Raw genomic sequence first — 15,974 nt, forward strand, 5'->3', positions numbered from 1 at the left:
AAACAACGTGGCTACCCCAGTCTTTAAAGTCAACTTCTTCTTTGATCGTGGCTCAAATTGCGGCATAATTTCTGTCCGCGAACCGCAATCCGACAACCGAAAGTCCAACTTAAAACCTCTCAATCCACCTTAAAAAATCCTTAATTGCGTGCACTTGAGCTTAGAAAAAATTAAATTATTGACAGCCGAGTTTGATGATAATCATGCGCACGACATAAAACTGAAAGCGACGCTCGTATAGTTGGGCACTCGGTGCAGTTTTCCACCAACGCGCCTCCGAAAACCACCACCACCGGAGAGGGACGGTGCCGCGCGGGCTTGAAAGTTTCGCGAAGTTTCGTCTCGCCGATTTTCCCAGTGATGAACTAAATTGCACCGTTTTTCACAGCCGAAAAGATGTTGCTGTAAGTATTTCAAGAATTTCCTACTCCTCCTGTGATTATCCGCGTTTAATAGTTCCGACACAATCAATCTGGAAAAATGAAAGGAAATTAATTTTCTTTGACGAAGCGGCCCGCTCGAGCGGCTCTCGAGCCGCGAATTGTGTTCTTTGCGTCATTGTCGGCGAAATTGACTCTGTTCTTGTGAGAGTTTGGGAAGAATTATAATTGGAGGGCTCGTACGCTACAATAGGTCTAATGGGGCAAAGCACCAGTCATACGTGTGGGGAATTGCAAAGATCAGAAAAGTGAATTTTCCATCGAGTTGCTTTCGTTGTCAGTTTGTGATAGAGATGAAAATCCGTTTTGAACAGTTTAATGAGTCAATGGTCGTGTTTGGAATACGTGATTCCGGGATCGAGCCGTTTATTTAATCCCCTGTGATGCACCAAAAATTGAACACTCCATCGACGTTCGTAATCAGTTGCCAGTCAAACCTCGTTTACTCCGTGTCCGCTTTACTTTGCATGAAATTGTACATGAGCGATAGGGCATAAATCGGCCAATCAAAGGGTTATTTTTACGATCCCACATTTCCACATTTTATGATTAACGACTACATTTTATGTAATCTTAATTACTCGCAGATTAAATGTAACACTTAATGTGCCATAATCATGACCATATGGTCTGACTAGATCGACTAAATGAAGCTTGTGCTATGAAAACAGTCTCTTTCGGATGAATATTTTTAGAAATTGTTGTTCTGCGGTTATATTTTCTATTTTCGAGCGAAATATTTACACAAAAAGTGGAGCGAAGGATAACAGGAGCGGCGCAGTTATGCATTTGTTAGTGCGGAAAGTCAAACTGAATGTACATATTGTTTGAGTTAATGGCGGAATGGTGTGAATTTAGTTTGGGTACTAACTAAGAGCAATAAGTCCTCGCGCATTTGCTGCCAACTAGAACCAACTTTCATAATGTGGCGTTTAGTTCTTTATCGGAGTTTCGGTCGAGATGAATTTTGGATTACAATTTGTTAAACTTCTTTAGGGTAAAAATTGTTTGCAGGGAATTAACGAAACACTCTGGCTTCTATTGCTAACCTGAAATCAGCATGTTGAGCACGACAGATATCGGAGAAACTTTTAAAAACTAATTAAAGCTTTCCTTTGAAGTATGCTATGATATAGGCGTGAGAAATGTAACAATTACTTTATGAAATTTTGTTGAAAACATTTAATAATTTGAAAAATACAAGAATAAAAAAAAGTACAAATACTTAAAATAAGAAATATGTAATTTAATGTCTCCAGTAAAAATCAATCTACAGCTGGTGATTTTTTCTTATTTATTACTTTCCTAATATTTTTTATTTATACGGGGTGATTATGAAATAAGTTTGGAAAAAAAAACAGTAATTGGTGATAATTAGAAGAAGTCAGACAAAAAAAAATTCTTATAAAAGTTTTTTCCTTTTCGAGATACAAATGATTGAAAATTTGGTCAAAATTGCTAGTACGCTGCTGAGTTAAAGGTGATTACCTAATTATCTTGGTAGTTTAGAAACAAAAGTGCCCGTCAGTCACAAACGTAACCTTACTCCTCTCGATTATTTCCATAAAAACATTTACAAAGCAGTATGCTTTATTGTGGAGTTGATGGAACAATGGTTGCAAATGAAATGAACAAATTCCGACAAATTTTCCCTATTCATAGGCGTTGAAAATACAAGGATATAGCATAATTTTCATCCTTTTGATTTTACCTCCAAAAGTCATTCACGCAGAATTTTTTTCCAAACTTCAGAATTTCAGAATCAACTGTATATCGACTGTGTTAAACTTCGACAAAATTATTTTTAATTGTTGAAATGAAAATTGTTAAGTTATTAAAAAAACATATCAATTTTTATGACTGATAGAATCATGACAACAATTTTTCAAAAACAGTTTATTTTGGATTCATAATACGATATAATATAGATTTTTGAGTTTTTTCTTTTCTAAAGTAGGTACTGTGAAAGTTATGTGAATATAAATTTAATAATTTTTCAATCTGTTTAGTTATTTTTTAGATTTTTACAATTGACACTATTTGTTTTCTAAGTAAATGATTCATATGTCAGAAACGGCAGTTAAGAATGTAAATCGAATATAATTAAAGAAATTTATGAGTCACAAATTTATTGGTTGATTTCTTTTTTAAATATTTATCTGTCGTTAATCAAAATAAAAAAATATGTAATAATGTAAAATAAATCTGTTTAACTTATTTCTGTTTAAAATTCTTTCAATATTGTTCAAACAAGGCATTTTAATTTTGAATTTGTGATTACTAATATGAAGGTGTCCAATAAATTGAAAAATGTGAGAGAAATACTTTAATATCTGATTAAAAAACACAATAAATATTTATTTTGCTCTTAACCCTTTGGCCATAATTTACTTAACAATTAAACACCGTAGAAATTCATTTAATGTTTTATTTTACTAAAAATAGAAAATAGAATTGTATAATTCACACCAACTATGAACATTCCAGATAATTAATTACTTCTGTTCCTAGTGAAACATCGTGTCAACGTAAATTTAATAACATTATGAAATTATTCACTTATTTAACACTTCGTCGTCATACACATTGAAGGTGACATAATATAATTATTGGTAGTCTCTTTTTCCATTTATTTTTGTAACGAGACAGTTTTCCATGATTATGATTTGTGAATACCGAACAGAATTTAAGGAAAAGTGTCGAGTTTACTTTTTTTACTGATTTCTAATAAAATAAGTTTATCCACAATTACCTTATAATTGAAGTTTTATCCACACTTATGAACCGTATAAAGTAACACTTTATCCACTAGTGGAATAATGAAATCACTTTATTCCACTAGTGGAATAATGAAAAAATACAATCTTAAATCAATCGAACAGGATCACTTTCTTCCATTTTCACCAACTTGCACAGCGTTTTGTACAAATGGAGTCGATAAACAATCAAAAATAAATAGCGACTATTCAACACCTCCCATGTTTTTTAGTTAATTTCAATGATTTTTGAGGTGACATCCGCTGTCAGAGTGTAATGTCAAATCATTTTTTGATGACGAGATGAAATTTTGGCGATTCTGATTTTAAATCGCTGTAATTGTGGATAAAACGTTATATTGCATTCGTGTTTTAGTCGCATTTTATCCACTTAAGAATATTAAACGCTCGTGCGTTCGCACTCGCGGTTAAAAATTCTTGCGTGGATAAAATGCTATCTAAAACACTTATACAATAAATAACTATTTTCTTCAAACGTCCGTAAATTATGACATTATCCTGCTGCATTGATAATGCTAAAGTGTCACTTCATTGTCATGGCATCTAACGAGCTGACGAGCGGCAGATAAAGTTATTATCTCCGCTGAGGGCGTCCGTGAAGTTATTATCTCCGCTGATGAGCGGCAGTAAAGTAAACTAGCTAAATCATTTGACATTCCTACCTGGTTTCTTAACATGTATATAACATAATTTGTTATGAAAGTTTGAAGAAAAAATAGTATATGTTATTCGGAGCAAAAAAATAATTATACAAATTTTGAAACAAAACAATTACATATTCTAATTTTAATTATTTAATTTTTTTTTGATTTTGACATTTGTAAAATTCCCCGACTAGTAAGTTTTGACTATTGCATATATTTTTGGAAAAAGTAAAATAATCCCAGATTCCGCATTATTATCGGAAATTTTTGTATTGTAAAACAAAAATGTTATGTACTTAATTTGATTAATTATGTTTGTTTAATTTATATTGACCAATAAATAATCCCAAATAGTATATTATGTTATGAGGAGCAAAAATGAAGTTTTATGTGCTGCGGCTGGTAGATTGGCTGCCGAACGCAGTGAGGCAGACAAACCAACCAAAGCACATAAAATTATTTATAATTAATCTTAGGTAATAGATGTAAAAAATATCTACACTAATAATATAACTGATAGTAATAAACAGAAATTAATTACTTATGTTCCATTGGTTACTTGTGCCAATCACTTAACAAATTATTTCTCAAATACTTTATATCTATCAAATTACAGTTTGAGGAAATTAATTATTTAAACAACAACAGTTTGTTGATCAACAAATATTACAGAATTTGATTTGAAATACAATCCAGACGATTGTCTACACTTTCTAAATTGTTAAATAGTTAAATATTTGTTAAAACTAGTTGCTATTTAATAAAATAAATAAATTACTAATAATGAATGGAGTTAAGAATCTGCGAATTTAAAAAGTCTTGTGATTTTATCTACCAAACAACGATAACATTTACAATTACTTCAGACGGTTGCCTAATTAGTGAGGGTGTACCTACCTACCTCAGCGATCTTCATCTTATAATTAGTTGTAACAACAAAATATTGTTGTAAAATGCGGTAAGCTAGATTTAATTTTGGTGTTTTTGGTAAAGAAAGCGAGAGGGTTTATGCCGGAAATTCTGGGAATAATGAACAATAACTTATTTAACAAAGATGGGTTGTTAAGTTCGAAACGAACAAACTTACTCGTATATGTGAATAGTATTGAAACTTCCTTTCTAGTACAGTGTGATGCAAATTAAATTTCTGAAAATAAAAGATTATTATTGTCGTTACTTTTGTATGATACCCGTGGTCGATTTTTAAGTATAAATACTTCAGGACGGTTCATAAATATTTTTCGACAGAATATAGATGACTGTAGCACTTGTAAATAGAAAACCATGTTATCTAAATATATTCGAATTTGGACAGTTCAAAAGCTTCAAAGAATAATTTAATGCAATTAATGAGTGGTATGAATAAAAAGAAGTATTCGCTCTTACTTCGAGCAAGAGCAAAAGCTCCAAGCCCACTTTTTAATTTACATAAAACAAACACTTTTGGAGGAAGCGAATGTAGCTTCGTAATATACTTTGATTTCATAACATCAAAAAAAAAACGTCCCTCTTACCTCTTTTGTTATTTCTGCTGTACAAAAATGAGTGACACAAGCAGTGAAAACGAACCTAGAGAAGAAGATCTTCAAATAACTTTGTAATTCTCTTAAAAAATCACAAAATTTTTGTTTGATAAGTGGCAAATTCGTACGTTAATAGAGCTAAGAGCAATAAATTTTCACTTATAATATCCCGATGCATAGATTCTATCCGAATTTTTTTTTTAATGGATTGCTGACTAAGTTATCAATCGCCCGAGTCGAAGACACATTTAATTGTAAAACAGAAAATGGCGAATTAAGGATTCGAAGGATTAAGAGAAAAATTACAATGGTAATGTTTTTTTATTAAACAATGTTAAACATTATGCTGAAAATGTTCACTATTTTGCACAAACGGGCCCTTCGTTTAACTCTACTGATGTGAAAAACCAATGACTTCTTGGGAAAATGTTTATTGTCTGCATAAACCCGCAACGATAGAGGCATTTTTATCACATTCGCCTTAAATCGGGATCATGTCTGTTTTCTCATCGTTCGAATACATTTTCATCGTCGTCTTTTAATTTTTTCCTAGTTGCGACAAATAAAATTATTGGCAGCAAAGCTATCATGGATTCATAATTTCATTTTAAAACAATACTATATTAAAATATCCATATTAACGTTGCAAATGTATTGTGGGTTGCATTTTCAATTCCGGCGGGCTCATTATTACTCATGAAATACCCCGTATACCTACTACATCTGACATAACTGACGTGCTGATTTTGAATGATGAAGCTTTTGGAAACGTATTACAAGGACAACATTTATACAGTGACAGGGTTCCTATATGTCATCTTCCAAATTTTCTTATATTTACTGCAGCTACGTAATATTTACTTACAGAATTTTGGAAACTTTAACCTCTAGATAACCACAATGGTGGGCGTCAAAAATTTTATTCACAATCGGTTAGTAACCTACAGCTTTTCTAACCTCTTAAAGGTTAGATTGTGAATAAAATAGTATACAAACCTCGGCGAAAGTCCATTCCTGTGTCTCGAGAACTAGTTCACCTCGAGGGCAAGCCTCTCGGTAAACTATTGTTCTCTCGACAGGAATGGAATACTTTCCTCCTCGGTATGTAATATAATATACTATTAAAGCATCTTGGAGAGAGAGTCAGAGATTTTAAACGCTTAGTAAGAATGTAAAAAATTGGTTATTTATGCAAAATGTTGGATTTATTAAAACTGAGTGTCAATTAGATAAGTTATAACAGAACATGTTTCAAGTACCCTCAAGAAGTTTAATTTCGTCTCTGACTCAAATTAAGATTCTGAATGCTATTTCTGAACCAACTGGACAAAATCCCGAAATGATATTAAAATTTTAGATGCATTAGCATTTGTTATAAAATGATAACATTTATTAGGTTTGTTCACACTTTTCTTTTGATAAGAGTTTCTTCCTGAGCGATGTTTAAACTCAAAATGTATAAATAGGCCACCTCCTAAAGGGAGGTTTATTCGAGAAATTATTAATAGAAAAGTTACTCAAATGGAGACCTCTTGCCGGTTAAAATTAATGTATTGATTTGCGTATTAAGTAAACAGGATCAGTAATTATCATGTTCACGGGATTTTTCTTAACCATGATTCGACATTTGTATACTATTTATACTGGATGCACGCATTGTTCATAGACTTCAAGGCGGCGTTCGACAAGGTTGACAGAGTGAAAATGTTTGAATGTATGAGAGAAAGAGGAATAAGTGAATGGCTGGTGCGGAAGGTCGAGGAGATATATGCGAGAACGAGGAATAAGGTGAAGGTGGGAGAGAAAGAGGGCGAATGGTTTGAGACAACAAAGGGAGTGAGACAGGGCTGCCCGCTCAGTCCCCTGCTGTTCACGATATACGTAGCGGATGTGGACGAAATGTTGAAGAAAGCGCAGGCGGGGGGGGTTGTAGTGGGTAGGGAGAAAGTATGGAGCCTGGCGTTTGCGGACGATATGGTGATTGTGGCAAAGAGTGAGAGAGAGATGAAAGAAATGATGAGGAATCTGGAAAAGTATGTGAGAAAGAAAAAGCTGGAAGTGAATGTAGAGAAGACGAAAATGATGGTGTTCAGCAAGAGGAAGAGGAAGAATGAGGAGAGCGAGTGGAAGTGGGAAGAAAGCAAGATAGAAAGAGTGAGCGAGTTTAAGTACCTGGGCTACACCTTCAACGAGAGAGCCACAGTCAGGGCGCAAGTGAGAGAGGTAGTGAGGAAGGCGAACAAGGTAGTTGGATGTGTGTGGGGAATAGGAGAGAGAATGTGGGGAGGCGAGTTCGGGAGGAGAATGATGATGTTCGAGAGCATGGTGGAGAGCGTGCTGATGTACGGAGCAGAGATATGGGGATGGAAGGAACGGGAGGAGGTGGAGAGGGTGCAAGAGAAATATTTGAGATGGGTGCTAGGAGTGGACAGAGAAACACCAGGGTACATAGTGAGGGAAGAGTGCAAGAGGAGCAAGCTGAGAGTAAAAGCGGGAAAGAGAGCGGCAAAGTTCGAGGACAGAATGGGCGGAAGGGAAGAATGCAGGATACTGACTGAGTGCTATAGAGAAAAGAAAAAGAACGCGGATGAGAAGGAGAGAGAGAAGTACTGTAGGAGGAACGGGTATGCCAGCGAGGAAGTGGAAAGAATGAGAGCGGAAGGAAGATGGATGTGTGCGGAGCTGAGCGAGAGGGACAGAGATACGGACAAGCAGGAGAGAAGGGAGAGAATCAGAGAAGCGAGGTACAACAGGGAGTATGAAAGGTGCGTGACAGAGGATGTTCCGGTGTATCTGGGGAGAGAGAGCACGAAAGAAAGGAAAATGATGGCGAGATTTAGATGTGGGAACGAAGAGAGAGAAAACAAGTACTGGATGGAGGAGGAGGAAAGAATGTGCAGGATGTGCCGTGAGGAGAGAGAGACGATCGAGCACATGTGGAGAGGATGCGGTGAAATGAGAGAAAGGGAGGAAAAGGAACGGGGAGAAATACTGAACGAAGACGGAATGGATGAAAGAGGTATGGAAGAGGAGGGAAAGGATAGAGAAGGAGAGGGGTGGGGAATAAAAGAAAATGTAGGTTAATTTAAAAAAGAAAAAGAATGATTTTGGAATTGTAAGTTTATTTAGAACTGTGCAAAGTATAGGAATCCTTTAAAGCCCGTAGGGTAAAATAAAGTAAAGTAGTATACCTACCTACTGGATGCCCAAAATTCGCGGAACAGCTTAGCAGTACGTTGTTAAATAGTCATTAAAATATCAGGTAAAAATGTTTAAAAAAAATCAATTTTCTTTTTTGTATGTTACCGCTAATACGCGAAATCTGGTTTTATGCACAATACCCAGAAATTTTAGTCAATATGCATGTTAACTAATGCATATTAACTAATATCTCTGGATAATATACATAAAACCCAGAGATTTCAGTGCTTATGAATAATATCTTTAAGCTTTTAGTTACGAGTATTATGCGTAAAACACTAAGGGCCAGTTTATAGAAAGAGAATTAAATATTTAATTCGAATTAAATTTTAATGCGCGATTAACCCATGAATCCGAAACTTCAATTGGTTCAATCTGATCACGTGTTCAGTTAATCTCGTATTTGATTACGATTAACTTAATTTCGCTTGTGTAAACTGACCCTAAATTCTTCAGTTATTTATCTAAACAACCGAGTGCAAAATGTGACAACAGCTCATCTTGTTCAAACAAATAAATTTCTTTATTTCTTTGTAATATTAGATAATAATCAGAGTAACAAACTGCCCCAGTTTATTACATTTTGTATTATTTTTCCGTTGTTCTTGTGTAAGTGTTTAATCAAATACATTTTTAGGGATATAAATTATTACCAAGTTTTATTAAACTTTCTCTTTTGCGCTTTTGCAGTCGTCCCAGAATAGTATTTTATTGTTTCAGGGTTAATAAATAAGAAACCTCTTCCAACCGTATACGGAACCCTATCGCACATCCGGAACAGATATGATCAACAGGAATTCAAAAAACAATCAATACCATTATCTCTAAGGGTGTGTTTAAAACATTGTCCAATACAACCAAAATGGCTATTTATATTACAGGGTGAGCAACAATAACTGTTTCAGTTGGCAATAAAAAAATTTACATGAAATTTTCAAGACTGAATTGTACCTATTTCGGTTTGTTTTATTGACACTATTGACAGCTGGTATACATTTCATATTTAAACGTCTTGGTTTTTGTATTCTTTTATTAATAAAATGGTTTTCTCGTCGGAACATGACATAAAAGTCACCAAAAGTCACCAGAATTTATTGCCAACTCAATCAGTAATTGTTGTTCACACGGTATAAAAATAGCTAATTACGTTGTATTTAATTAAGATACGACACATAGAGTGCATTCGTAAAGTTCGGAATAAATTCGAAAAAACTGTAAGTATTAATTTCTGAGAAAAATTCTCGAACAGGTCAACTTTGTCTTTAAAAAGTGCATATTGTTAAGTACTTTACTTATGTTGACAGCTTGTCATCTCCTAATAATGATGTCATCAATAATTTTTTTAAAACACAACCCCCATTTTTTTCTTATTTTTCTGGTACGCCTTCATACTAACTAAACGATCAATGAAAAAATTGATACCTTACATAACAATTTTTTTGAGAAAATGACAAATTTTACTTCAAAAAATTTAATTTAATTTTTAACGTAAATTTTTTTTTTCAATGGGTTTTGTTACAATCGAAGGTTTATTGTAATAGACCAAACAATGTAGAAAATTTGCGACAGAGAATTCGCGCTTAAATAAGCTCTGACATTATTGAGCGCAGTGCACAAAGTGTGGGTGAGTGCCAAATAGTTGGCGGGAGGCAATTTCAACATTTGCGTTAAATTTTATTGTTAACCTTAGATGTTTGTTTATTTTTGTTTGAGGTTAATTACAATTTTTACATTAAAAATTAAGTTAAACTTTTTTAACTAAAATTAGTCATTTTCTCAAAAAATTTGTTATGTAAGGTATCAATTTTTTTCACTAGTCGTTTAAGTAGTAGGAAGGTCCACCAGAAAAAGATAAAAAAGTGGGGGTTGTCATTTAAAAAAATTATTGATGATGTCATTATTAAGACAAGCTGTCAACATAAATAACGTACTGTACAACTAGTCCAATCAATAGGGAGTTTTACCTTGCAAAAGGTACAGAAAAGTTTATACTTGGCAGGTATCTTCTATCAGGCATATTATTAATGTTGTTGAGTTTGCGACCTTAGGGGGTTGCCGCTCGCCCCGCCATACTGGAGAATAGGGGTGCAAAATCACATTTTTGCGATTATTTCATTATCCGTGCGAGATACCTCTATCTAAGTTATTATAGAAAATGTAGAGCATGCAATTCTCTACATTTTTTGTTCTTCATGTTTTTTTGTCAGATCAACAGTTTCGTAGTTACAGCGTGTAGAAATCGAGAATTTCTTTTATTTTTGTACTTTTTATTCTTTTCCACACCACCACAGAGGTAGAGCAATAGGATGCGTTTTTTTTTTGACGTGGTGTCCCCAGTGGGCATAGTCCACGATGCAGTAGAAATTTACTGTTTTACTGTTTTTGATCTCTTTGTAACGTAGACGGACCCGAATGATCTGGATCGAACGGCATAGATGAGCTGAATTCATCAGAGTTTATGAATTCGGGAATTCCTTTTGAGAATTTTCCTCTTGTTCCTCAGGGTCATCATCATCATCATCAAGATCATCTGGCGTTTGCCAAAATAGAAATTCATTGATTTCAGGTATTTGTTCGTCTTAATCTTCAGATTCTGGAACGTCTGTGATTATTTCATTATCCGTGCGAGATACGTATATCTAACTACTTACAAAAAATGTAGAGCATACAATTCTCTACAATTTTTGTTCTTTACGTTTTTTTTGTCAGATCAATAGTTTCGTAGTTACAGCCTGTAGAAATCGAGCATTTATTGTTTGTCCGTATACGGGCATATCGGACTCCAACGTGTATACTAATGAAACTGATAAACGCCAAATGATCCCCTATTCTCCAGTATGGCGGGGTGAGCGGCAACCCCCCAAGGTCGCAAACTCGGCAATATTAATAATATGCCTAATAGAAGATACCTGCCAAGTATAAACTTTTCTGTACTTTTTGCAAGGTGGTGCCATTTTTATGTCTCTATTGACTGGACTAAACATGTAAGTTTTAAAAACAAAGTTGACCTCTTCGAGGATTTTTCTCAGAAATTAATACTTACAACTTTATCGAATTTATTCCGAACTTTACGAACGCACTGTATACATATTTTAAAATGTTGTTTGTTTGTTTACATAGTCAAATTTCTTAAAAAAATTTAGTTCACATTTTTATACTAAATATTTTTTACAGTTTACTTTTTATAAACACTATGGTGTTTATTTCATTTCGGTGCGATAGATACTATCATACCTATAAACGGTATAACTATTCCATCTATTCAGGACTCAGCAAAGCTTCGTAAGCCAAAGGCGAACTTTCAGTAATATCTATCGAATAATAATGTCCTGTTCTGTTAATTCAGGATTGATTGTCGTGCCGATGATTCAACTCGATAGACACATACCTATAAACGGTATAAGCTGTCATGAAAGAGGAGATGCTGTAAGAATAGATCGGATTGTAGTCGGAACGAAACCGAGGAATGTTTTGCACTGTTTTTATTAACTCGCTAAATATTGGTATGGAAAGTTTAAGAACCTTTTTCTATTTTGCACCTACAATACAGTCAGTATAACACTCAAACGGGTTTCGAAAAGGAGCTCTTTTCGATACGCGTTTTAGAAACATTTACTTAAATTTTTAATGTTGGCTGTGACTCATAGTATAGTGAATTGTTGCTACGTGATCACTGCACTTCACGATACTTTAAATTCGAAACTTACAATTGTTCGTCTATTTACCAGCGTTACCAGCCCGTATATTAGCCAAATATAATATTCCTAGCATTATGTTTTGAACTTTTTTAAAATTTAAGGGGCAAAATAGAAAAAATATTGTATTGTACTCGTTTTATAAGCCATTTTGTCGCACTTGTTTGCTTTATAGCACTCGTCGCTGCGCTCCTCGTGCTCTAAAAAACGCGTGCGACAAAATGGTGTCTTATAAAACTCGTATAATAAATTACTATATTATAGAATTTCATTCGGTGATCTTTTATCGATTCTTCATTATACCTAGTCAATTAAAGGAATTTTGGGGTTTCAAAAAAATGAGGGATTTTAATATGGTTTTTGATTTTTTTGATGATCTTAGCTATTTTCCAAAACCATATTAATACTAATAGGTACCTAACGATATACCTGTTGAATGAAGTTTATTCATTATGGAAATGAAAATACAGCGGTCGAAATGGCCACCGGTGAAAATATTAGACAAATAAAGAAATATTTGGTAAAAAGTTTATCGAATTATAAAATTAATAAAACCAATCTATTATTTCAAGTATTTTAAGGCGGGAGCACTATCCCTCCTTGATTTGATGTAGTTTTTCCTTCTTGTTGCATGTGTCAATTGGCCTAGTCCAGAAATGAAAACCCATTTTGAAACAAGAGATTTTGTAAGTTTTTTGTGGATGATTTTCAACCATTCTTTTGTATGCCCAATTTTTGCTGGTCTATAGATATTGAGGTACTTTGCTGTGCATAAAAATTGAGGATTTTGGGCTCTTCGGTTGTTCCATATTCTTTTTTTGGTCGTTTTCTAATGATTTTTGCTCTGGTCCAGAAATAAACATTCATTTTGGGGTGCATACATACAAACAAGCGAATTTGTAAGGTTCTTATTTCTTATTCGGTTGTTTCATATCCTACTTTTGGTCGTTTTTCAATGATTTTTGTATGCGCCATTCGTCTGGTCCAGAAATAAAAAGCCATTTTGGGATGTTAAAAACAAGGTATTTTGTAAGTTTTTTAGGGTGCTCTTGAGGTAATTTTGCATGATTTTGGGTTAATTTCGACGGTTTTTTCGTGTGCCCAATTTTTGGTGGTCTACAGATATTTGGATACTTTTGGGGTGCATAAAAATTAGTGCTTTTTGAAGGATTTTAGATCTTTTTCGGTTGTTTACCTTTTTTGGGAAAACAGCTAAATTTTTAGGATTCTGCCTTGTTTTTTATCCTGGTCCAGAAGTAACATTTTCAGTACTACTATTTTCAAATTTAATTTCTAATATATTTCATTCGTTTACCTTCACACGGGGTCATTCACGAAACTCGGTAAAACTCAACAACACATTGAAAACCATTATTTGAGCTTCATGAATCTACCCCATTGTTACGGCCAGCAGGCCGTCACAAAAGAGGGCGCCTGCGCATCTGGTAAGACCAGAAATGGTAAAAACAATATTGTACATTCACCCACCAACCAGAAAACTGTACCACATTATTCAATAAACGTAGTTATTTAAGGGTTCACCTTCTTTGATTGAACTTCGAGTGTTAGCGTTCGTATAAAGTCGCATCCGCGGACAAACAAAGCTTTGCGGTGTGAACACCCATAGTAGGTATATTCCTTTACCTGTCACGACTTAAACTAACTTGCAACTTACGGCGAAATCCCCCGAGAAAATGTTGAAAACGTCGCATAAACACAATTGTTCCGGAAACCGAGCTTAAGCTGATTTTTCCGTGCTTTTACAACTACACCGAAGGCAAATTGTGATGTCGCCGTCATCACTAAGGAAAATTCTCCGTCCAAAAATAAATCCCGAATCGAATAATTTCACATAACAAAAACAGAGACGCCTTAAATTGACTCTCTTGCATTCACTTTCTATCGGTTGCGTCATACGTCAACACTGCATTCTTTCGTAAATTGAGTACGTTTACTGTATTTTTAATATAAATAGAATGTCGAAGAGGAGGAGGCGAGAGTCGAGGCAACCGTTGCACTTGTCCGATCTTATATCCTTGGGGCTTTTACCATCACAAGTTTGAAGAAAACATGTGACAGCCCTACCGACCTGACATTGGTCGGGGCTCATAAAAACACGAAATGACAAATAACTGTCTATTGTGGAGAGATGGAAGGAAACCACGAAACGAACTCACCGAGAAAGCTCTGTCAGCAACTCGATTGTTTCAGTTATTAACGGAAACGACATTACTGTTACGACCCGCTGCACATGTCATTAATCCTTGAATCAACTGTACATTCAAATTTCTGCAATGATTCTTAACTAAGATGTTAAACTGAGAGCATTGACGAACATAATCCTCTCATTTGATTCGGATCGACTCTAATTAATTTAGCCCAATCCGGGAGAGTACTTTGTGATTTTTTATTTCATCAAAAAACGAAAGGACTAATTAGTAAGGTTTTTGCTCGCCATAAAAGAAAGAGGAATTGGTACAGCGCTTTTGCGACACATTATGATGCATTGATTTAGTATCCCTACAAAAATTAATTCATTCTTAAGCCTCGGTTTGCAATCAGAGACAAAATTAACTAAGAAACGAAACGAGCGTCCTTTCACCAAATCTTTTTTTCTTTTTCCTCCCAACCGTTTTCAATTTTATTAAAGAATCCATCTAGAGGGACTCGATATTAATTTATTAAAGTTTATTAAAAGCCCCTTGCTCGAAAATTTCGAATTTTTTTTATGCAAACTAATTCGTGCGGAGTAATCCACAAAACACTTCTTTGTCGCTTCGCCGAGGGTGAAGAATAAATATAAGTCATCAAAGAAATTAAATTTTCAAATGGATCTTGAGAAACTGGAATAATTCATCAGTTTTATCACGTAACTCAGCTTCATATGGGTGATATATTTAGGTCATTTTTTATCCTCTATAAAATGTTGTATATAATGCAGGACATCTTAATTAACGTGGGGGTAATTAATAAATGAATGAAGTTTAAGATTAATGACCACCAGCGTGTACTGTAGCTCCAGGGATTTGTTATTAATTTTATAAAAATTAAATAGAAAGTGATGAGGGAATTCCATTTATGCCAGCAACATGTTCACCCTCAGAAAAATAGGTCAATGTAAAGTAAATTATAGTGTACCATGGGAAGAGAATGAAGTTTCAAGGTCACGCGTCTGCCATCTGTCGGAAAGGCACTAATTTCAGAATACTAAATAAAGCACGGTAAGTTATGAATAAAAAAAAGCAACTAATTTGATGTTAATGTCATTTAATCGTCATGATTTACTGAAATATAGTTGATTGAATATAGTTCCTTCTGTGCATTCCACAAACAAATTAATTTTCTATTATTGTAAAGCTAATTAATTGAGTAATTAGTAACAAGTATATGAATAATAATGAATTCATTTATTAATTGATTTGTGTTATCATCATTAAATCTTGCAAACGAGATAATTGTTGTTTTATTCAGAGAATTTGTTTTCATTTCCACAATTCACACTTTACAATAAAACGCCACGATATTTCAGTTAAAAATGCAAATTCAATTAAAGTAGATTAAGTAAGTGTATAAATTCAAAAACGTTGTAAGCGACACATTGACATATAACAATATTTTGCCTCTTTGGCAAATGGCCGCCGTATAAACTTAAGTTGTCGCCTGTCGACAAGAAGAGCGATGCATACTATTTTGT

At 34.2% G+C, this 15,974-nt stretch overlaps 1 protein-coding gene across 1 annotated transcript in view; it reads left to right on the forward strand.

The window, feature by feature from the left end:
- The first annotated feature begins 263 nt into the window (after positions 1-263).
- Positions 264-15,974, forward strand: part of LOC138124552 (lutropin-choriogonadotropic hormone receptor-like) — a 112,639-nt gene continuing 96,928 nt past the window's right edge. The window contains exon 1 of the mRNA XM_069039631.1: positions 264-404. Within this exon, the coding sequence (XP_068895732.1) occupies positions 397-404 (8 nt within the window). The 5' untranslated portion in view covers positions 264-396. The remainder of the gene's footprint in view (positions 405-15,974) is intronic.

Source organism: Tenebrio molitor, chromosome 2, assembly GCF_963966145.1.
Source record: "Tenebrio molitor chromosome 2, icTenMoli1.1, whole genome shotgun sequence".
In the NCBI taxonomy this organism is placed as follows: domain Eukaryota; kingdom Metazoa; phylum Arthropoda; class Insecta; order Coleoptera; family Tenebrionidae; genus Tenebrio; species Tenebrio molitor.